Genomic DNA, 22,489 nt, shown 5'->3' with positions numbered 1-22,489 from the left:
GCCATAAAAATTTGATAATCATCTGTTCGGTTATCTTAGTGAGCGGCTCGACTTCCACCCACTTAGAGAAGTAATCCACGGCTATGAGAAGGAATTTCCTCTGACCGATCACTAGGGGAAAATGTCCAATAATATCCATGCTCCACTAGTCAAACATTCAAGAGACAATTGTTGTCTTCAATTCTTCAATAGGTAGGTGCGGTATGTTTTGATGTCTCTGACAGGATAGGCTAGTGGCCACAGTCTGAGCTATGTTTACTTGTAGGGTGGGCTAAAAATATTTAGCCAATAAGATCTTTCGGGCCAGTGAACGGCCGCTTGGATGATTGACATAAGAACTTTGATGTACTTCCTACAAAATGTATTGGGCATCCTCCAATCCGACACATTTAAGCAGTGGCCTGGAAAAGACTCTCTTGTATAAATGATCTCTTATAAGCATGAACCAACCAGCTCTCTTTTTTATTAGCTGAGCTTGTTCCTGGTCTACTAGTGTATTTCTCGATCAGAGGAATTCTATCAAAGGTGTCCTCCAATCACTTTGCACTTCTATTTCAGCCGATCTTTCGATATGAGCTACCAACAATACCTACTCGATCAGCTTGTCCAACATCATTGGGCTTAAAGAGATAGCCAGCTTAGCCATCTTGTCCGCGTATTGGTTGCCCACATGGGGGATCTTCTGCAATGTTACTTCTTGGAATCCTACCTTTAACTTGTCGAACACTTTGGGATATAATTTCAACCTCATATTATTTATTTCGAAGTTGCTCGAGAGTTGTTGGGTCGCCAGCTGTGAATCAGAATATATGAAAATTCGCGTAGCTCCCACATACTTAGTTGCCTATAGATCAGCGATTAAAGCTTCAAATTCTGCCTCATTGTTAGTTATCTGATAGTTCAACCAGACTGATAGTTGCATCCTATCTCCGCATGGTGATATTAAGAGTATCCCCACTCTGCTACCTTACCGAGTAGACGATCCATCCACATAGACTTTCTAAGTTTCCTCTAGCTCGGGGTTTTATATTTTCGTCACAAAATTAGCTAAGGCTTGAGTTTTGATGACCAATTAGGGTTGATACTGTATATCAAATTCACTCTAACTTTGTGGTTCACTTGATTAGCAGTCCGAATGCCTTTGGATTGAGCCAAACTCGGCCCAGTGAGTTGTTAGTTAACAACATTATAAGGTGGGAGAGGAAATAAATATGTAACTTCTGAGCGGCTAAATCCAAACCATACGCCAGCTTCTCGAGACTAGTATTGCGGTATTTAACATTTTTTAATAAATGATTCAAAAAGTACACCAATTGTTGTTTATTATCGTCTTGTCACACCAACGCCGACCCGACTACCCGTTTGGTAGAAGACAAGTAAATCCAGAACGGCTCACCAACGATAGGCTTTGCAAGTACAGGTAAAGAAGATAAATAGCTTTTGAGTTCCTGGAATGCCTTATCACATTCGGCGTCTCACTGGAAATTGGTGGCTCGACATAGGATCTTGAAGAATAGTAAGCTCCAATCAGACGACTTTGAGATTAACCTTAACAAAGCTATAATTTGTCCGGTCAAGCATTGAGCCTCTCTCAAGTTGCACGGTGGGGGCATGTCTTAAAGCGTCTTAACCTTGTTAGGATTAGGCTCTATTCCCTATTCAGTCACGATGTAGCCAAGGAAGCGTCCTCTCATAGCCTCGAATAAGCATTTGTTCGGGTTGAGCTTGACTCTATATTTTCTCAGGGTTTAGCGTGTTTCTTCTATATCTGCACATAGCTCGATAGCTCGAAGGGCTTTTTTTAATATATGGTCAATATATACCTCCATATTTCTACCTATCTGCTGCCAGAACATCATGTTCATGAGTCTTTCATATGTTGCCCTAGCATTCTTCAAGATGAATGACATGACGTTATAATAGAAGGCTCCATCTATCGTGATGAAGCTGACTTTTTCTTGATCCTCGTTAGCGAACGAAACTTAGTGGTATTTTCGATATGTGTCCAGCATACATATCAACTCACATCTAACTGTAGAATACACCAACTAGCCGATGCGAGATGAAGGGTAGGGGTGTAAATGAACCAAGACGCTCATGAGCTATTCGAAGCTCGTTTCGATAAAAGTTCGTTTGAGCTTATTTAATGAGGCTCGTTAGGATAAATAAACCATGTTCAAGCTTCACAACACTCGGCTCATTAGCTCATGAACATGTTCGTTAGTAAACTCATGAGTCAACTTTTAAATGAAAAAAATAATAGTTTTGATATTGAATTTATAGATTTTACACTCTACTTATAAAAAATATATTAAATTTATTTATTAGAATAAAATTATAAATTTTAATAAGAATATTATAATTTTCTCTAAATATATAATTTAGTTTTTAATGAATATTTAAATTTATAATTTATATTTATTAAGCTCATTTAGGGTCGATAAAAGCTCGAATAAGCTAGTGAGCCATGAATATATTCGTTAAATAAAGCTCGAGTTTTGCTTGATTATAAACGAGATAAACTCAAATATTCAAGAGTTCGGCTCGGCTCAGATCCTTCAGGCATGCTTTGTTCAGATCATTGAAATCAACGCAGACCTGCCACTTGTTTCTTGGTTTGGATACCAATACGACATTAGCTAGCTAGCTTAGGAATTGTATTTCTCGAATGTGTCCTACCTCGAGCAGCTTCTTAACCTCCGCTCGGATAATCTGATCTTGCTCTGAGCTAAAATCCCTTTTCTTTTGCTTCACTGGTCAAGTGTTCGGTCGGACGTACAACTCATGTTGTATTATCGTTGGAGAAACTCTAGGGAGCTCGTGGGTTGCCCATGCAAACACATCATGAATCTGCTTTAAGCAGGCAACCAGCTAGGCTTTCTTCTCGAGGCTCAAATAGGCTGCAATGAACGTGGTGGCTTTCGGTCGGCTGAGGTGAATTTGTACCTCTTTTTTTTTTTTCATAAATCAAGGTGGGAGGCGCCTCCTGAATTGTATTGGCCTCTAGTCATTGAGCCTTTCGAGTGGCTCGAGATTCGACTCTTACAATTTCCACGTAGCATTTTCGTGCCACAAGCTGATCACCCTTTACCTCGTCGACCGCGTCATTCACAAGAAACTTGATTTTCTAGCAAAACGTTGAGACGATGGCTCAGAATTTGTTTAGTGTCGGTGGGTCGAGTATCAAGTTGTAGACCAAAAGCGCGTCCACCACGATGAAATTCATACGCAAGTCCTCATGAGTGGTTCTTGTTCGAGAGATATGGCCAACCGAACTTGGCTGATCGTCAGCACTTCATTGCCCGTGAAACCATATAATGAAGTCATCATGGGCTGGAGCTCACTTTTCTCTATTTGAAGCTGGTTGAACATCTTCTTGAATATTATGATGACCGAGTTTCTTGTGTTAACAAAGATCTGGTGAATAGTATAGTTAGCAATTACTGCTTTAATAATTAAGGTATCGTCATGAGAGATTCAACTCCCTCTAAGTCTCGAGGACCGAAACTGATTTTTGGTTATTGTGCATTCTCCTTGCTGCATCCGACCGCATGGATCTCCAATCTCCGTGCGTGTGATTTCCTAGACCGGTTGTAGTTTCTATCGATCGGGCCACCTGCTATGATGTCGATGTCGCCCTTGACGATGTTACCACGATTTTCTTCCTCCTAGTCTGACCAGCGTGCTGGCCACTTGGTTGATGCCCGAGCGGATCTTTAATTGTCTGTGTGCTGGGGCTATTGTTGGTTCCGCTCAACCGGTATGTTGTCTTGACCTTGGGACCCTCTCGGTCAGCGATGAGCCGATGCTGCTGACGGGTTGGAGAGGGAGATCGCTAGTGGTATACTTGAGGGGCCGACCGACCACCACTTAGCCTAGAGATCGCCAACTCAGCCTTCCAAGACATCGTCACCAACTTATTCTTCACTCGACCCTTTATGTTGTCAAGGAGGCGCAATGTGTACAATATGACAAGTATCTAGTTTCCGTTGTAGGCTGACCGACTGCCACTTAGCCGAGAGATCGCTAGCTCGGCCTTAAAATACATTGTCACCAACTTATTCTTCACTCGACCCTTCATGTTGTCGAGGAGGCACAATGTGTTCGATCGATCCTTAGGTCCGATCGACTAGGACGGTGGGCTAGGTAAATTAGTACTCAACTTTGAACCTCATCTGCAAGTTGTGAAGGATGGTCATCGTTCGACACTTCGCGTTCAACCAACAATGTGAGGTCCGCTCGGCCGACATAGCTAGGTCAGCTGTTCTAGGTCCACCTCATCATGTAACTTTGACCGCTTGACTTTGACCTCTATGTCAGCTGGTCCTTCCTATTTTGACTAGGGATGTAAACGAGTCGAACCAAGCCGAACAATATTAAGCTTGAGCTCGACTCGTTTAAGTTATATTCAGGCTCGAGCTCGAATCAAACTTTATCACAAGACTCAAGCTCGACTCGTTTTGGAATTGCTAAGCTCGCGAACAGTTCAAGTTCAGCTCGTCATTAGCTCGATTATCATAGTTAACGAACCTAACTTATTAAGCGAGCTCAAGCTTGTTTTAGAGCTTGTTTTTGGGCTCGTTTTAAGGCTCATTTTGCAGGCTCGTTAAGCGAGTTCGAAAACTCATTTGAATAAATATTCAACAAACCTAACAACTAAAATAATATAAACTCAATACATTATTAAACATCCCAAACTACTACATTAAACATCAAAACTCAACACACCATTGAACATGCTCGTGAGCTCTTTAATCGAGTTGAGTTCGAGCCCGAATTTATAAGCTTATAAACGAACATGTTCTCGAGCCCTTTAAATGAGCCGAGCTCAAGTCCGAGTTCACGAGTCTATAAACGAACATGTTCTCGATCCCTTTAAACGAGCCAAACTCGGACCCTTTAAATGAACCGAACTCAAGCCTGAGCTCACGAGCAAATAAATGAATATGTTCGTGAACTCACGAGTTAAATATTTTTAAGCTTGAGCTTGGCCCAATAAAACTATAAAACTTAAAATATTACTTGAGCTCGACTCGATAAATTAAATAAACGGACTCAAATGAGTTTTAAACCAATTGAGCTCTGAACCATTTAATTTATTTACCTCCCTAATTTTGACCCGCTTTTTGGGCCTGCCTTTATCAGCCTATTAAGATATTTACATACTCATCAAAATTATATAAAGGTCAAAATTTAGATAACTCACACTAATCTCGACATTGCATACTCCAATAGATTTATTCGCCCATATGAAAATCGATGCATACAAAGACGGTCCAGTCCACCCTTAGAGCCATTAAGCACCACCGCAACAAGTCAAAACTTCTTCAGCTCTGCATAATTCCTTTTGGTCATCGACAATATCCAAGTTGAGAATCCTTCTCAAGTTCTCCGTAGCAGCGTCGTTGTGACAAGAAGGGAAGCCGCTGACAGAGGACGTCGACTCTCTAGGAGCTGATTTCAACAGAGGTTGAAGAGTAAAGCTGGAACTGCGCCTCTCTCCGAGGGAGAAGTTAGGAATCGGCAAAGAGCTCGGCGGAGGCGAGATTGCGTAGGCAGGTCCAGCCCAAAGCTCGGAGAAAGGAGCAGCTTTGCGTTTTATCCAAATCGCTCTGCTCTTCCCGCCTCTCTTTGGCGTTTGCGGCGTAGTGGAAGCAGTTTTGGCTTCCGAGCGGCCACCAACTGTGACAGACATATTCTTCCTGGTCATGGAGTTAGACGAAGGCGAGAAAGAGCCAAGATGATCCGTGATCCCTGACTTGCGCCTCCACATGCACTGATGTCGCTTACGAGCAACGGCAACGACCGCATCCATCCCCCAAATCTGAAAGTCGACGACCTAAAAGATCAAGCGTTTGTTTCTGAATTCTGATCCAGGAGAAGATGACTAGTATCAAAAATAACTCACCCTCTGAAGATCGAGATTCTCCAACACCAGCGCGGCTAACTAAAACCAATCAAAATCCTGTTTTTCATCACCCCGCTCGAATGACTGAACGAAACAAAACCGGATACGATAGATCCAAGAACAGAAGCATCAGATGGAAGGGACGAGCTCGATCACGCAAAATCAAAGAGGAATCTTTCAAATGCAAACAGTGGCCTTACCGCTGAGGCACGACGATCGAGTTTTTCCAGAGGAGAAGGCCACAGAAGCCACCAAAATTCTCCTGCAAAAGCAACCGAAGCGAGTGGAATCGACCGGGAAAGTGAAAGCGGAACTGTGATATGCGAGCGACGGGAGAGAAATTAAAGCGCCTTTTCTTTTCCTTACAAATAAAGGAATTTTCCTTGTACGCGTGCCGTCACTCCCCTACGCAGCTCTTGCATCGGAGACGCGGAAACAAGCGAAGCGAGGGCGGCGCTCTATCGGGTCCACTACTCGGTGAAAATGGGGGAGATAGCAGAAATACGTGACCTTTGAAATGCCTTCCCATTTTAGGAAGTGGAGAAAGTCGGTGCTGTCGTGACTCGGGTTGGTTTCGTTGGAACATGCTACGTGATAGATATGGTGGGCCACCTCGTAGATTGCATTTGACATTCTTGTTTTTTTTTTAAATCTTAATTCTATCCTTTCTGCAGCTTCTCCTGTTGTCTTGTCCATTACACTCTTTGCAGGAAACAAAGATGAATGTCCAATTTACTCCAAACAAAGAACTGTGAGACTTTTTTTTTTTTTTTTGTTCTTAGTGATGATTCATATTTCATTTATCTTTCGAAGTAAATTGAGCATGGATAATAGGATAGCAATTAACATTCTCATGGGGAATAACAAATGGATAAGTATCCAATTAATTACCCTCCTTTAGGCAGTCCAAACAACAGTATAAAATTTGGACTACTTGCCTTTGGAAATATAGATACCAAGATTTGCCTAATTTTCATCTTCTGACCTATCTATTTTTATTATTTATTTTTGTTATAGTTTTTTAATTTGGAATCCTTCACTTATTAGAAGCCAATAAAAACTACAAAGGGCTTCGATTGTTGATAATCTCGACCAGGGCTAAAGAAAGTAGGGTCCATTTGGTTGGAGGTGATTTTTGATGATCTTGATTATTCATCTAAGATTATCAACAAAAATCTGTTTGATTTAGGTAATCGATGATTCCCGAGTAATGTTTCATGCCCGACACGTCAGCAAAAGGGGCATGCAGCCCTGAATCGTAAAACCTCGAAAAATTGAGATTTTTCTTGATTTCAGGGTTAACGAAATTTTTTTATCCAAAATACCCTCGAATAAGAGAAAAATTATGATAAAAAGGAAAATATAAAGACAAAAATAAAAAATAAAAAAAATAAAATAAAAACTTTAAAAAATTTAAAAATGTAAAAACCCATTATTTTTTAAAATTTTAAAAATTTAAAAAAATAGAAAAGCATAAAAAAATAATAATAAAAATGGGAAAAAAACATTAAAAGTAGAAAATTAGAAAAAATAAAACAAAACGTAAAAATAATAAAAAATGTAAACAATTTTAAAATATACAAAAAATAAAAATAAACGTAAATAATAAAAATAGAAAAAACGTAAAGATTAATTTTTTAAAAAAAAAAACCCATAAAAATAAAAAAAACCATGAAAAAGAAAAAAAAAAACGTAGAGTTTAAATAATAATATATAGTTGATTTTGTAAGAGTAATATAGTAAAATATTAAATTAGGTTATTCATTAAAATTTTTAAACAAATAAATTTTTATTGCATTATCTAGGTTGAACCAAATAATATTTGATTATATTTTATTTCCTATAACTTTGATAGATTATACGTGATAACTTAAATTAAATATATCCTTAAAGAAATCCTTGTAAACGTACTGTGAATCAATTTATAGTTGCCAGATTTAACGTGTTACTTTTAAGTGGCGTTCGTTGTCACAACTATTTTAAGGGTGTTTATGACAAAAAAAACACACATGCACTGCACGTGGCAAAAGTTTATTGTGGAATTTATCCCAATCACATATTTTGGTGCAATTTGCAGCAAAGGCGATCATCTTGACTGAAATCGTGAACCATCGGTGAACTAGCTTGTAAGTTGATTGGAAAAAGATTTCGGTCCACAACACCCATTATGACAAAGAGAGGAAAAACGAATGTTAGGAGGATGACCAGGAGTATTTTGACATAGTCATTCCGATGCTCATATTAATGGAGAAAACGAAGAGATGAATAGTGATGAAAATGAGAGTGCACGTATGTAAAAAACAATATACATGTACCCGTACTTGTAGGACAACTCCTTCTTAAATTTTATTGGAGTAACATTCTGTCTTTTATTAATTAAAATTCATATCATGATGCAAAAATATCACATTGCTCATATTCTATATCAATATAATTATATTGTTGCACGGGCTTTGACATTTCACATGTTGTATGTATGAGAGTATTAACTCATGAAGCATAGAGCCTATTGTGAGTTTTAAGGGTTTGACCCGTTTAAGAAGGGCTAAGTTGGATCAATAATGTTAAGTATAACGGAGGGGAGTAGAACCCCCACGATTTGATCTGATTGAACGGAATAATTAGTAGGGGGAGATGATCTATATACCTTTAATGAGTTGAGAGGAGCTGAGCTCATAGAGTAAGGAAAATTCAACTAGCTAATGTATCTGAACTAACTAAGCGAGACATTGAATTGGGAGAGTTTTGTCTCTAGAGTCAGGATAATCCCATCGGTTGAAGGTATTTGGACTGATTGATTGAGACATTGAATTGGATGATATTAGACCTTGAAGTCGGAACAATCCGATCGATTGAATGTATTTGGAGTTACTGAGCGAGACACTGAATTGGGGTGGCTAAGCCCCTATAGTCAAGGATAAATTGAACAATTGAAAGTATTTGAACTAACTGAGCGAGATACTAAATTGGGGGAGTTAAGTCACTAAAGTTGAGATGATCTAATAGACCGAAGGTATTTGGTCAGCTCCTTGAAGTTGGGATAATTCGACCGGCTGAAAGACCATCTTTTATATTTAAATAATCTGATCGAGGTGATCCATTTAGATTTTAACCTCCACCTCAGTTAGATGAGTGACCCTCAAGGCCTACGTGAAGGCTTCTGATATTCTCCGTATCAAGTGACAAAAACTCAAAATAAATAATTCATATTTTATTTTTTTGTTCCTTTGATATTGAACCTTGAACTATATTTTACTCAACCGGATGAGCAAGATTCGGCATTATTTATTTCACACGTCCAAGTTTCAAAATTCTAAAAATGTGTATTTCGTTAGACGTTCAAAATTTTTTTTTTTCTATGTTTTAAATTTTCTCAATCTGTTTAAAAAATTTTACGCTGACGAATTTAGATGGAAAGACATGGGCGTATAGAAGTGTATTAATTTTAATTTTAAAATATTTAAAATTATCTAATCTAAAAATGGATTTACGCATATTCAAAAAAGAAGGATTAGAAATTTATTAGTGGTGAGCATCCATATCAACTACTTTAGTTAAAAAAATTTATTTTAAAATTTAGATAAGATAACTAAAAATTATTTTATTTATTCCTTAAATTTAGATTCGATGGATAATAATTTTTAAAATTTAAGAAATGAAATTTCTATCTAAAAATAAAATAATATATTTTTTTAATCTCTCCTTTGAAGAAAATTTTAAAATATTTAATGTAGTGTGTAGTGAAAAATAATTATTTAAATTTAATAAAGTGAATTATTTATTTTAAATTTTAAATATAATAATAAAAAAAATTGATGTGGATGTTTTTAAGTAGATATCATCTATGCTAAGTTTTGTAACGTTGATACTGAATCTGATTATAATGACATAGATATATTCTATATCCGGATATAATATGTACGTAGATATATTCTTATAGAAATATATTGATTTTAATTAAAAAATTCAAAGTTAATAAGGTCCATTAGATAAAATTGATTGATGAATTTAAAATTTTAAAATATGAATTTAAGATAATCGATCTGGTCCTAACAAATTTAGGATAAACCATCTGAATAAATTAAAAAAAATACCCACAAGAAATCATCCAGAAGTTCTGCATTCCTTAATTAGGATCTCATTTAGAAAAAAAAAATTTGTATAAATATTTGGTCTCCACTTCCACTGCAAGTAAAATACTGATTGAACGTTGCAAATTTTGCATTGACCGGAGGCGTCTCCGTCGCCGCAAGCTACCAGCTCAGTTACAGTCACCACTCTAAAGTGTTGATTCCCCAAATTATGCCGTCACCGTTCCATTCTCTTCACCATTAAACACGCGACACGTAGACCGTTACCTCCGTTCAGTCTCCTTTCCCTTGAAAAGACGCGTCTCCATCTCTGCTCTCCTCTTGTTTCCTTCCATCCGAACCCAAACTAACCCCCGTCGCCTCCTCTTCTGGTTTATAGGGTTTCTTCCCGGCCCCGATCGTCCAACGGGCTGATGGAGACCGATTCGTGGAGCCGCTTCCTTGCTTCCTCCAAGCGGCGTCAATCGGCTCTGCAATCGCGATATGGTGGGGGGTTCGGTGCCCTGTGGTTTTATAGTTTTTTTCGCTTTCACTTTTCTCGTTGATTCGGTGTTTTAAGGATTCGGATTCGGCTGTTTTGTGATACGGTAGATGCGCGCTTTGGGTCGGATGAGATGGAAGGAGGGGAAGACGAGTCCCGGGCGGAGTTCGCTTGTCCGTTCTGCGGCGAGGATTTCGATATTGTGGGGCTTTGCTTTCACATCGACGACGAGCATCCGGTCGAGGCTAACAATGGGGTATGGAACTGGCTTGTTGCGTCTCTTAAACTTTTGGAATTTACTAGGTTATTTTTCCTTATTTTTGGCGTGATGATTAGTTCCCTTGTATCCTTTCCCCCTTTGTTTTTGAGGTTTTCTTATTCGATTTTCGGTGACATCGCTATTATCGGTTGTATCCTTAGAAGACGTTTCTAATTTTCCCCTTTTAATTGAATGAAAAATTGTCTTATTGAAAAGATTGGATGTATATGGTACAAAAGAAAAAAAAAAAATAGCGTTGTTTATGTATATCTTTGCAAGTGCAATCTTCATTGTTGTTCATGTATATCTTTGCAAGTGCGATCTTCATTGTTGCCGGAGAGAATATGCCAAGAAGGTTTTGGAAGCCATTTCATAGTCCATTAGTGGCTACTGAAAGTTCAAAAAAAGCTGTCTTTATGTCTGTCTTCTGATTTATCTCGTTCCCCTAGCATATTGATGGTGTTAACAGCACTCTTGGCTCCCAGTAATTTCCTTAGGATTGGTGTTCTTCAGTTTGGATAATTTTTATACTTCTAACTTTATTAGCACGAGGCTACACATGCCAGAATGACTTTAGCTGCCCATGAGTTTTTACATGTTTGAGTCGACATTTATTGTTCATGTTAATTGTCGAATGGGCTGATAGTTGACTCTGCTTAAATATACTTTCTATTTTCTTTTATGTTTTTGAAACTGTAATTATTCAGTAAATTGTAGTTAGGGAGTCAGTTGGACCACTATATTGTAATACATGCTTGACAAACTTGCATTCAGTAAATTACAAGATTGTTGTTTCTTATCTAGCCACCCAACTGGTTATCTTGCATGTCTTTGAAAAGATTTGTTCTTGCTCTGCACCTGTGTTCCTAACCAATTTTCATCTTCACGCAGTCATAGCTTGGGTATTGTGCAAATGCAACTATAATAAATTTGTGTTTTTGTATTTAACAACATTAACTATATACACACTATTCCTACTGAGAGTTCACACACTTTCTTTTTGTAATCCTTTCCTTTCAACGCGGTATGAGTAAGTTGCTTACTGTTTGTGAGAGCCTCCATTGCAATCAAAATTGAGTTGTTATTTCACTTATATGTTGTGGCTTTTGCTTTGATTCCTATATGTGCTTTTGCTTTGATTCCTATATGTTGTTGCTTACATATTGTGTTTTGTGTTTGTAGGTTTGCCCTGTTTGTGCAGCTAGAGTTGGGACAGATATGGTTGCTCACACAACAACTGAACATGCGAGTATTTTTAAGATATCCTTTCTTTTCCTTTTTCTGAGCTGCCTATATCTATCAACTTTTTTTATTATACTCTTTGTGGATATTGTGTGCTTCTCTATGACTAAAAGCTCACTTTGGAAATTGAATTAACTATTTTAACTTTAAACAACCACATGTCATTTATTTTTCGTAAATGGCTGTTTTACAAGTATGACTAAGTTGATTGGATTCTTTAACAAGAATTAACATACAGCGCAGGAGGAGATTACGCAAAGTTTCCTCAGGATCACACTCTACTCATTCTCTGCTAAGAAAAGATTTACATGAAGACAACCTTCAGTCACTTTTGGGGGGCTCTTTTGTTACCTCCAATTCTGCACCCGATCCATTGTTGTCATCATTCATTTTTAATTTTCATGCAGTAGATACATCAGATGGACAACCTGAAACCTTGGCTGAAGAAACTTTTGCTGGCAAAGTTTCAGATGAGAAATTGGTGGAAAGGTATGATATAATGACAGCATGAACTAAATAAATCCCCCAAGGTTTCTGGTACGCCATTTGGTCAAATCTTATGACATTTTAATATATATATATATATATATTATTGTTTCTTCAATTAATTCTTTTGTGCTCCCACTAAGAAATTGGCACTGCTGTTCCATATGGTTTCCAGATTTCTTTTGTACTGAAGTCACGCTGGAAGTGTTGGCCATGTGAACACTTGAGTTAATTTTTCTTTAGTCTCTTGGCATAAATTCTGAGATCGATATATTAAATTGTTAGCACCATAATTTAACTTGATGCTATGTGAGCTCTTCCCTTTTATAGTTTAGTTTACGTTCATTGTACATTGTTCTTAGTATTGTCTGGATTATCAAGAAACACATTTTTGCCATTTATATGCAATGAGGTGAATTTAGTTGGTCCATTGACATTTAAGTTGATTATTTTTTTTTGCTTTTAGTTAGTGATCCCTTTTGTCACTGGATTGTCTTGGTAGTTTGTCGGGTTATGATTGTATCTTTTGTTCCTTTGATAAACTACCTGCTAATGCTTTTGGAGGTAATGGATATCGAGCTAAATTATTATGCCTAGTTATAGGACAGATTTTTGGTAGCTGTGATTTTTTTTTTTTAAAAAAAAATTGGGTCATGGTTGGTACATTTAGTGATTAACGACATGTGCTTGGTGCCACCTGCTGAAGCAGCATAAAACCTCACTGGAAGCATTAAGCTAATAATAATTTGTTCTAGGAGTGACAGTTCAATCAAATCCTCTCTCTAACATGTGTAAGCTTTGCTTTACAGCGCTGTGCCTGCTCCATCTTACTCGGACAAAAACCTAGAGGAGAGTATTCTGAGGAGTGAGTTTGTGAGGCAGCTAGTGCTCTCCACGATATTTGATGACGACGCATGATGTTGAGCAACAGCCATGGTGGCATCAGCCTTCAGCTGCGTTTCAAGATAAACAATCTGGACATCCTTAGGTGGTCGCAAAGCGTATGTCAAAATTGAACAAGGTACTGGATGCATGGAGTGATACATAGGGTGGGTGCTTCTACAAGGTTGTACATGAGACTGGAGCATGGAATTGGGAGTGTATTGTGGACCTTTTAATATCTTCCTTTTAGTGGGATCCTTTGGAGATTCTAATAAATTGTTGAAGTATTTATTGCTATCTATTTAAAATAAATAGTTTGATGGGTTGATGTACATGTATGTATCGCTTTGTTAGTGTCTTGGTTGCTTGTAGTCTGTTGTTTTTCTTCCCTAGGTTGTTATTGTCGATCTTCCTCGTTCGAATCTCTCCAATAATTATATATATATATATATATATATATATATATATATATAATTTTAGAAGTCTTGAATGACTAATTAATTTTAATACGTAGATATCAATTTTTTAAACTGTTTTTCTATCTTTTAAAATAATAAAAATTTAACATAAGCTTTCAAGAATTTTCAAATAAATTTTAAAATGTTACTATTTTTACATAATCTATACTAATTATAAATTCCTTCTTAAATAAATTTTGAAATATTTTAATAGATAAAATTAGTCTTTATACAACTTTTTGAAACCGACAGCGGACAATTCCAACCATGGATAGCTTGGCCTTGGCCCAAGTGAAAACCCTAAACCCTCGTGAAGACGAATTTACCCTTGTCTCCGTGGGAGCCTCCTTCGAAATTGCACCCGATTGATGAGGATATAATGGTGAACTAACAGAAATATCCTTTTACACGACGCTCTGGTTTCTTCTACTCGAATCCCTCGTTTGCTCTTTCGCCCCCACTGCTTTTGTTGTCTCGATTGATCGAAGACGATGGCTGCTAGGGTTTTGTCTCGGATGGCAAGTAGGAGAATTGCCAACCGCTTGCTATCAGCCTCTTCTTCTCGTCAGCTTCCGGTCGGCAACGGCTTCCAATCCTTTGAGCAGCCCGCTTTCGCGAGCACTTTGATCAGAGTGCGATTGATTCTTAATTTTTTGTTTGTTTTGGTTCTTAAATAGTAAATTTGAGTTCCAATATTTAGTTCCTGTACATTTTATAGTCTATTTCTGTCTTTCTTCGCTATTAGAATGGTTTCAATTAGTCCTTGTTTTAACCCCTCAGATTACATATAGCTATGTTCTCCTTACGTTCTTTACTTGTGTTTGTTTATTCGATTCATTTTCTACGCAGGTTACCGCAACATGTATGCATTTAAATCTTGGATTTTCCTTCTTGTTTTAAGTTCTTAATAAGTTCATGTAGTTATCCTACGGATCAGGAGGCTAAATATGTTTATTTTGGAGCTAGTTTCGGATTCGTTTTTTCCTTCACCATGATACTTATCTTGGTCTGGATGTTTTCAGGATTTATGCCAGCTTATCGTTAATCTTATGATGTGGGCACCTCTTGATTCTGGTATCATCGAGGATGATTAAACTAAAACACTCTGAATCAACACTGGATTTTAACACCATGTTGGAGCATGCCAACTTCACTAGAGCCTTAGTCACTTTTTGTGCTTGCTTGACATTGACAAAACTTAAAACATTCTTCTGTACATTTATGTTGACCATGGAAACGGCCCCTAACATTATAACCATACAAAATCCTCCTAGTTTTCTGACAAATGTTCAGATGTTGCAAGTAATGTGAGGTAGCCAGGCATCAATTTGTTTTAGTCCTGAACTCCAAACAATGATGATGCCACACAGACTTCTTTCTTAGCCAAGTTTTAAAGTTGAGATTAGCGGTAGAGTGTTTTCCTTTTCTGGAATTAGGTATTTCAATTGCAAGATATGTTCCAGGCATCAATTTATTTTTGCCCTGAACTCCACACAATAATGATGCCACGCAGACTTCTTTCTTAGCCAAGTTTTAAAGTTGACATTAGTGGTAGAGTGTTTTCCTTTTTTTGGAATCAGGTATTTCAATTGTGAGATACGTTCCATGTAATCAGCTCTAGAACAGCTGGGCCTCATGTCTTGTTGTATGGTTTAGATGCTTTCAAGTACTTAGTTCATATGAGGTTATTCTATGAGCTTATAGTTGAGATTGGTGTGGTATCTACTATAGTTTTATCTCTGTAACCAGTGTTATAAGTCATCTTGTATGCATTCCTTTACTGACTTAAGTTGCAATAATATGGATTGTTGAATCTTCCATCTCATGTTTTTTTTTTTGTTATTGTCAGTGCTCCACTTCCCACATGCACCAGTCATTAAGACATCCATCTTTATTATCTGCTATTTCTCAACGTTTTGTGTTTACATCTTCCTCGTCACCTGAGCCTGAAAAGGAGGCAAACCAATCTGGTGTAAGTAACACTGAGTCTGACAACAAAAGTGGTGACGCTACTAGTTCCGAGAAGTCACATGAAGCTGATGTTAATTTGGAATCTAAAGGCTCCAACTCTCAGTCTGATAAAAGAAAGACTACAAAAAGAACTGAATTTTCTGATTCAGAGGAAGAGAAAGACCTATCGTTTGATGATCTAGTCAATCTTGTAGCAGAGAAGGAAGAGTTACTGAAATTGAAACAAAAGGAGATTGAAAAAATGCAAGATAAAGTTCTTCGTAGTTATGCTGAAATGGAAAATGTTATTGACAGGACAAAGCGTGAGGCAGAAAACTCAAAAAAGTTCGCAATACAGGTATAATTTGTGTTTTTCTTTTTTATTTACTTATTCTCCTTCTTTTGCTGCATTGTGTCAGTTTCTTCGGTGAATACGGAGGAATATGTCTGTTTTGGTTCAATTGTTTGCAGAGTTTTGCTAAGGGCCTACTAGATGTTGCTGACAATCTTGAAAGAGCTTCATCTGTTGGCAAGGATAGCTTCTCGAAGATAGATGAATCCAAAGATTCCATTGGAGCTGTACCACTCATAAAGACCTTGCTCGAGGGTGTTGAAATGACGAATAAACAACTTGCAGAGGTAAACATAATTTCTGAACCCTACTAACTCTAGTTCAAATTTATTTTTTGATTCTTTTTTTACTTATAATGGATCTCTGTAAGGGTTTTGTATTGTATTAATTAATGGTGAATCTGTTGAATTTCAAAACTTAAACTATAATATGATGAAAAAGCAACCTTGTTCGTGCAATTGATAAAACAACATCATAGTATTTACTAAGAAAGTACAAAGGGCTTTTAAGGAATTGCATTTTTGAGATATTTCTTTGACAATCATGTATTGATGTGATGTGAGATGATTGTTATGCAGGCATTTGGCATGACTAGATCCCAAGAATATTTCTTTGTTATGGTGGTAGTGTTGGGATGATATCTCCTTTAAAAGCTGCATTTGAAAGTGGTTTCTGTTACAAAAATAGGTGACAGTATTATTGTGCTGACATGTGAATGTTTTGGGGTTGTAGAATACTTCTGCTAGTAGATTTGTGGATTATTGTGCTGATGCGGATAGTTAGTTATGTCTAGCTTTCCTGCTTTTCAAAAATAAAATATGGAGTAAAATTCATAACAATTCAATCATGGCACAAGACTGACATGTAGATGGTTTTACCAGTGAAATGCCTTTAATACGTGCATTCCTGAGGATCATATCCTATCATTTATAATCCTATGAGCATTTGGATGAAGCATTTCTCTTGAAGTTGCTTTTAGATTCTTCTACATAGAACGGTGTTTGATTTTCCTTTTCTTGCTGTTCCTAGTTGTCATGCTTGCGTTGTAGGTGTCATTTTAGTGAACATTGAACTAAAAATAGTATATTCTGATTCCTTTTTTTGGTCATGCATTGCAAAAAGGTTAACAAAAAATAATTGTCATTAAAAGTTTTGGTCACAATAATTTTGTCACTAGGTTGACTGGCCTATGTTTGTTGTTAAAACTTTATTAATTTGACACATCATTAATAGTACCTTCTTATATATGTGCGTGTATATATAATGGGGCAAAAGATCAATTCCTGGTGGGCACCTGCCCTTGGGGAAAAAACCCCTCCCACCCCCTAGCCAACTTTGCGGTCGGCTATAAGTTGACCCCGTGATTTATCTCCCTTTACATAACCTAAGATGAAGGACGCTTGGGGTGAGAGTAATCACCTTTTGCTACAAAAGTGATAATAGATCCTAATATCCAATAGTAGTTAGACGTAAATCTATTGATAAAAGGAGGGAAATTAGGTTAAAATTATACTAAATAGTTAGGATGTCCAATTGATTTTATAGTTCTGAATCTATTGAACTGGAATGTGCAAGAAGTAGAAGAAACTTAAACACACACATACATATATAAGAATTCTCCATCAATCTCTTAAAAGTTTATATTCCAACGAATAAAGTATTATCTTTTAGCTAATTAGATGTTGCATCTTCCATACAGTTTGATATGCTTGTTGGCGTTTCTATCAGGACATTTTTTTTACTTTCATATTTGACTTATTCATCTATTTGAAGAAGTATGTCTACTACTTCTTGAGCTATATTTTTATTGTAAATTTTAATTCTATATATTTTTTAAATTTTATTTTTTCTTATCAACAATGTTTTGAGATTGAACAAAGTGTTTTCCACATGCCCCTTGCTTTGAAAGTGTTTATCTAGATATAGCTAGCGCCTTCTTGATTCATTTCTGTTGGTCCCTGCCATTTCCAAGATGGTATTCTTTGTATATTAATTATTGTTTGTTTATAAATGGAATGCTTTGATGGAATTAGGTGTTCAGGAAATATGGAGTGGAGAAGTTTAATCCTTTGAACGAACAGTTTGATCCACACAGGCATCTTGCAGTTTTCCAGTTACCAGATTCTTCCAAACAACCTGGCACAGTTGCTGTGGTTGTGAAGGTAAGAAACGACATTGTGTAGATTCATTTTCGTTCCCTATATCATAAATTGACACTATCGTCTGTAACCAAGAAATAATCTGATTGTCTCCTATGTGGAAATTACATTAACTGGATCTTGAACTTTCTATATCTCATCTTTTATCCCTTTGTTTTGTGTATCTTGCACCCTCTTATATGGTAGTGTCTCTTTGTAGTTATTTATGATGCTAAACTTTAGCACATTTTTTGTTTTTTGCTTTATGTAGAGCCATCATACTTAATGGGTTAGATTATTAGTTAGGAAACGACACGGACAAAAAAAATTCTGTAGCAGAGACGAGCATGTTAAGATGGACATGTGATTGTTGGGAAAAAAAAATATGGTATTATTAAGGAGCAACTAGGTATATCTCCAGTAGTATTTTCCATAGTTGAACAAATTGAATCCTTTATTTTATGGGTAACTTGGGAGTTAAATAAAAAATTTTCTGACATACAAGATAAGAATATTGTTAGGCCTAATGCAGCCGCTTGTTGCACATGCATAAATTCAAAAGTTTTTATTTATTATGTATTGTAATTGAGCGCAATTATTTTAGTAAGTTTGTTGTATCCTTCATATCCTTGTGTCTTGTTCTTCTCTGAAGAACGTTAACAATGAGGGGATGATATCCCTCCCTCTACCATTTTCACTGTTCATACTCATCTGTCCCTCGAGTAAATTTATCCTGTAAACTGAACGTCGGTCCTTTGTTTCGAACCTCTTCCATGATTTCAGGCTAAGATTTTCAATGGGTCAAATATAGGTCCTTTTTGTAAATTAGATCATGCAACATTAGATCAATCATTTTATGCTAAGATCTTCATGCGTCGAATAGTTTCCCCTTTATCATCTTTTTTAATTTATATACAATAAAAGCTTAGTTATAATAAATCTGTTAAAATATATACAAACACAACTAAACCACTGTATGTTGTGATTGTTAGTTGGCATCCATTTTATTCAGCTTTTGCACAAATTACCCGCATGAATAGCTTTAGTGGTTTCATTATTTTGCTTCTGTTTTGCAGTCTGGCTATATGCTACATGATCGAGTTATTCGTCCAGCCGAAGTTGGTGTAACTCAAGCAGCTGAGAAGACGGACTAAAATTCTGACGAATGAGAAGCAAGTGTTTTGTTGTGTTCAATGTTAGTCTGGAAGCTTGAATGCCTACAAGCAATGAGAATGTATTAGTTGATCTTTATCGACCTCAGATCATTTTTGCCTGACCTCAAAATTAGTTCTTGGTTGTTATTTGTTTTGGGTAAAACTGAACTGGAATGACTTCAAGCGGCCATCAGGCTTAGTTATAGTTTCAATTCATTTATAAATGAGGTTGATACTTCACTCTTAACTATTTGTGGCTACCGGAAACTAACGTCAGATTCGCTTTTAATGGGCAAAAATTAATCTGACGTTTTTTTAAAAAAAATTTGTTAAAGGGGCATTTTTTAAAGTATTTTTATCAAAAAATGTCCCACCGCATAGGATGACACAATTATCTTTTTATTATTATTTGTCTACATTTTTCAATTAAATTTTGAATGAGTCGGCTGCATTGTAATAGTTACAGTTAGTTTGTAGTTGTAATAGTTAGGATTTAATTGTTATTATAATTATAAGTGTAGTTGAGTTGTTATGAATTATACTGGATAACAAATAACAAATATAGATATAAGAAGGATTTTTGATTTCATATATTGTGCTTGTGCGTTTGATGATTCATTCCAAATCAAAAGTACAATTTCTTAAAATTTATGTAATATTGACGTTATAGCAGTTAATTATAGTTGTTATAACTATGTAATAATTATGAAATTATAATTACTATAATTGTATAATATATTATATTATAAGTTAGTTGAGTCTATATATATATATATATATATATAAACACGTTTTGATAAAAAAAATAAAAATAAAACCCATCTAAATTATTTTAAAAATGAGACGTCCTCTTTATTTTTCCCAATTTTAATGTATAATTTTGACTCTGTATCAAAAATTTAATTTAATATTTTATTTATTTATATAAATTATGCTATACATTTTCCTTTGTTTCTTTCAAAAATAAACTGCGGACTCCCGCTACATAAGACAAAGCTGAAATGCGACATTGCCGTTCTATAATGTCGTCATCTCACTTCCTGTGCTCCATCAAATCGTAATCAGACGTCGTTCATTCTCGATCAACCGCTCCACATCGATTCCGTATCCGACACTCGAACGGCCCAAATGGAGGCAATCTATGAATGCCGTCATAACGCCGTCATGTTACTGCCACGAAGATGCCGTCGCTTTTTAATTCCGGAGGAGCTGCTTCTCCTTCCCTCGATTCGGAACCGTCGGAGATCTTTCTTTTTTCCTTTCCCTTCGAAAAATACAATCTTGTATTCTGAATCCGTCTATCGTTTTGTTGTTTTCCCACGCCGTTGCTTAATCTCGCAATCTCGATTGCTTCCCAAATCTCGCAGCTTTCTCTTTGTGGCGCGGTGATGGACGAACGGGAAACCGATTTCTGTGCCTCCAAAGACCTCTCCGACGAAGTCGTTCCGAGCATCTGCTCGATGGGCAGCTTCTTCGACGACCTCCTGAACGACGGCCAGCACCATCAATGCACCCACACGCACACTTGCAACCCTCCGGGGCCCGACCTCGCCCACACCCACACCTGCTTTCACATCCACACCAAGGTGCTGTCGGCGGACGAGACCGCGGAGTCCGCCGAGAAGAGCTCTTCCGCAAAGAGGAGGCCCGGCGGCAATCGAGAGGCGGTGCGCAAGTACAGGGAGAAGAAGAAAGCTCATGCCGCGTCGCTGGAGGACGAGATCGCCCATCTCAGGGCGATCAACCAGCAGCTGATAAAGAGGCTTCAGGGCCAAGCCGCGCTCGAAGCCGAGATCGCGAGGATGAAGTGCTTGCTCGTGGATCTGAGAGGAAGAATCGAGGGAGAGATTGGGTCTTTCCCTTACCAGAAACCAGTGAAAGGGAGTGGTGATTTTGTTCCTAACATCATCACTCGGTCAAGTATGCCAATTGGCGTTTGGAATCTAAACTCATGCAGTTTCCAATGCGATGACGGGAGTTACTGCCTTTATCCAGGGACGCAGTCCAAGAATGTGGGAGAAACTGGTGTTCGTAATGTCGGAAACGTGCAGTGCAGGGGGAGTTCAAATTCTGGGACTGACGACTTTGCGGACTGTGGTGGAAATGGAGCTGCAAGAACTGTTGACTGCTCATCTAATGCCGCACTGACACGGATCGAAGGTTTCAGTTCCTTTCCTCTGTTCATTCTAATACAATTCTTACTTTTTGAACTGGTATTTTATTAATTGATGCATTTTTCATTATGTTTTACTGATCCTATATTTTATTAATTATATAGGAGCTCACGGGACGGAGGATCTATGATGTGAATTACGGCGGTTCGAGTTTTAGTATATTTGATGCAAAAGAGAGTTTGCTTGCTCACTTTGGCATAAATTTTACTGCTTAAATTTTATTGCCCTAACAAGTGATAAATTCTTACGACTCTGTTTGTCCTTCTAAATTGACATGGAAGACAATAGCCCACTCCTGTTTTTTGGGTCTCCCCACTCGATAAGTGGTGTAGAAAGTTCTAAGAATTCAATGGGTCGAGTATCTTGGTTAGACATTTGGATATTGATTTATCGATTTTGGTTTCAAAATTTAAAATTGATTAAATCGATTAAATTGAACTGAGGAAAAAGTTTAACAATTTGAAATAAAACAGAGAATTTGATTAGTTGATCGATTGACTTTAACAATCCATCAATCTGATTAAAATTCAGTTATTTTAATTTTTGATCGGATTAATTGATTTATTTTTATATGAAAATTATTTGTTAAAAAAATTATTATTTACATTTAATTATTAATCAATTACTCAGTCTACCAGTTATCTATACTTTTCTTTTTAAATTCCTTTTGATTATTTGTTCAAAGTATGTATTAAATAAAAGTTTAAATATAAAAATATTAATACTCCTTCTAAGATATTTACCAAAGCAATTTTAGTATATATAATTTGAGATTGTAAAATTTTATAAATTACTATATTATTTTTTTATAGACCATATAATCTTAATTACTTTAAACTTTTTATTAAAGAAATATAAATAAAATTTAATGAATTGAATATCGAACTGAAATTGATTTATTTATGAAGACGGGT

General features: G+C 36.7%; 4 protein-coding genes across 6 annotated transcripts; 3 read left to right on the top strand and 1 right to left on the bottom strand.

The window, feature by feature from the left end:
- Positions 1-5,089: 5,089 nt before the first annotated feature.
- LOC122047076 lies at positions 5,090-6,324 on the bottom strand. 2 transcript variants are annotated; one of them, XM_042608227.1, is made up of 2 exons: positions 5,909-6,324; positions 5,090-5,824 (listed from the first exon to the last, which is right to left on the bottom strand). In XM_042608227.1, exon 2 carries the CDS (start codon positions 5,813-5,815, stop codon positions 5,297-5,299), a length of 519 nt encoding a protein of 172 aa, XP_042464161.1. In that variant the 5' UTR covers positions 5,816-5,824; positions 5,909-6,324; the 3' UTR covers positions 5,090-5,296. The 2 variants fall into 2 exon arrangements, with proteins under 2 accessions (XP_042464161.1, XP_042464083.1); XM_042608149.1 differs by having other exon boundaries at positions 5,091-5,839; positions 5,909-6,318.
- A 3,977-nt stretch (positions 6,325-10,301) lies between these two features.
- Positions 10,302-13,681, top strand: LOC122052968 (protein DEHYDRATION-INDUCED 19 homolog 2-like). The gene is made up of 5 exons (XM_042614756.1): positions 10,302-10,485; positions 10,591-10,736; positions 11,922-11,999; positions 12,214-12,470; positions 13,277-13,681. The coding sequence occupies exons 1-5, from the start codon at positions 10,413-10,415 to the stop codon at positions 13,383-13,385; spliced, it is 663 nt and encodes a 220-aa protein (XP_042470690.1). The 5' UTR covers positions 10,302-10,412; the 3' UTR covers positions 13,386-13,681.
- Positions 13,682-14,206: 525 nt separating this feature from the next.
- On the top strand, positions 14,207-19,613 carry LOC122052960 (grpE protein homolog 2, mitochondrial-like). Its single transcript, XM_042614745.1, has 5 exons — positions 14,207-14,439; positions 15,657-16,115; positions 16,229-16,396; positions 18,143-18,271; positions 19,324-19,613. The coding sequence occupies exons 1-5, from the start codon at positions 14,299-14,301 to the stop codon at positions 19,399-19,401; spliced, it is 975 nt and encodes a 324-aa protein (XP_042470679.1). The 5' UTR covers positions 14,207-14,298; the 3' UTR covers positions 19,402-19,613.
- A 992-nt stretch (positions 19,614-20,605) lies between these two features.
- Positions 20,606-21,938, top strand: LOC122046952 (basic leucine zipper 19-like). 2 transcript variants are annotated; one of them, XM_042608034.1, is made up of 3 exons: positions 20,606-21,321; positions 21,397-21,561; positions 21,680-21,938. In XM_042608034.1, the coding sequence occupies exons 1-3, from the start codon at positions 20,790-20,792 to the stop codon at positions 21,703-21,705; spliced, it is 723 nt and encodes a 240-aa protein (XP_042463968.1). In that variant the 5' UTR covers positions 20,606-20,789; the 3' UTR covers positions 21,706-21,938. The 2 variants fall into 2 exon arrangements, with proteins under 2 accessions (XP_042463968.1, XP_042463891.1); XM_042607957.1 differs by having other exon boundaries at positions 20,606-21,561.
- Positions 21,939-22,489: the final 551 nt, after the last annotated feature.

Source organism: Zingiber officinale, chromosome 1B, assembly GCF_018446385.1.
Source record: "Zingiber officinale cultivar Zhangliang chromosome 1B, Zo_v1.1, whole genome shotgun sequence".
NCBI classification, from domain to species: Eukaryota; Viridiplantae; Streptophyta; class Magnoliopsida; order Zingiberales; family Zingiberaceae; genus Zingiber; species Zingiber officinale.
This window is presented reverse-complemented; position numbering and strand designations above follow the sequence as displayed.

Coding starts and splice junctions, on each gene's coding strand:
- LOC122047076 (XM_042608227.1), bottom strand. CDS start 5,815: ATGGATGCGGTCGTTGCCGTTGCTCGTAAGCGACATCAGTGCATGTGG.
- LOC122052968 (XM_042614756.1), top strand. CDS start 10,413: ATGGAGACCGATTCGTGGAGCCGCTTCCTTGCTTCCTCCAAGCGGCGT. Junction 10,486..10,590: donor GGCTCTGCAATCGCGATATG/GTGGGGGGTTCG, acceptor GTGATACGGTAG/ATGCGCGCTTTGGGTCGGAT. Junction 12,000..12,213: donor AACATGCGAGTATTTTTAAG/ATATCCTTTCTT, acceptor ACAAGAATTAAC/ATACAGCGCAGGAGGAGATT.
- LOC122052960 (XM_042614745.1), top strand. CDS start 14,299: ATGGCTGCTAGGGTTTTGTCTCGGATGGCAAGTAGGAGAATTGCCAAC. Junction 14,440..15,656: donor TCGCGAGCACTTTGATCAGA/GTGCGATTGATT, acceptor TGTTATTGTCAG/TGCTCCACTTCCCACATGCA. Junction 16,397..18,142: donor CGAATAAACAACTTGCAGAG/GTAAACATAATT, acceptor TGATGGAATTAG/GTGTTCAGGAAATATGGAGT.
- LOC122046952 (XM_042607957.1), top strand. CDS start 20,790: ATGGACGAACGGGAAACCGATTTCTGTGCCTCCAAAGACCTCTCCGAC. Junction 21,562..21,679: donor CGCACTGACACGGATCGAAG/GTTTCAGTTCCT, acceptor TTAATTATATAG/GAGCTCACGGGACGGAGGAT.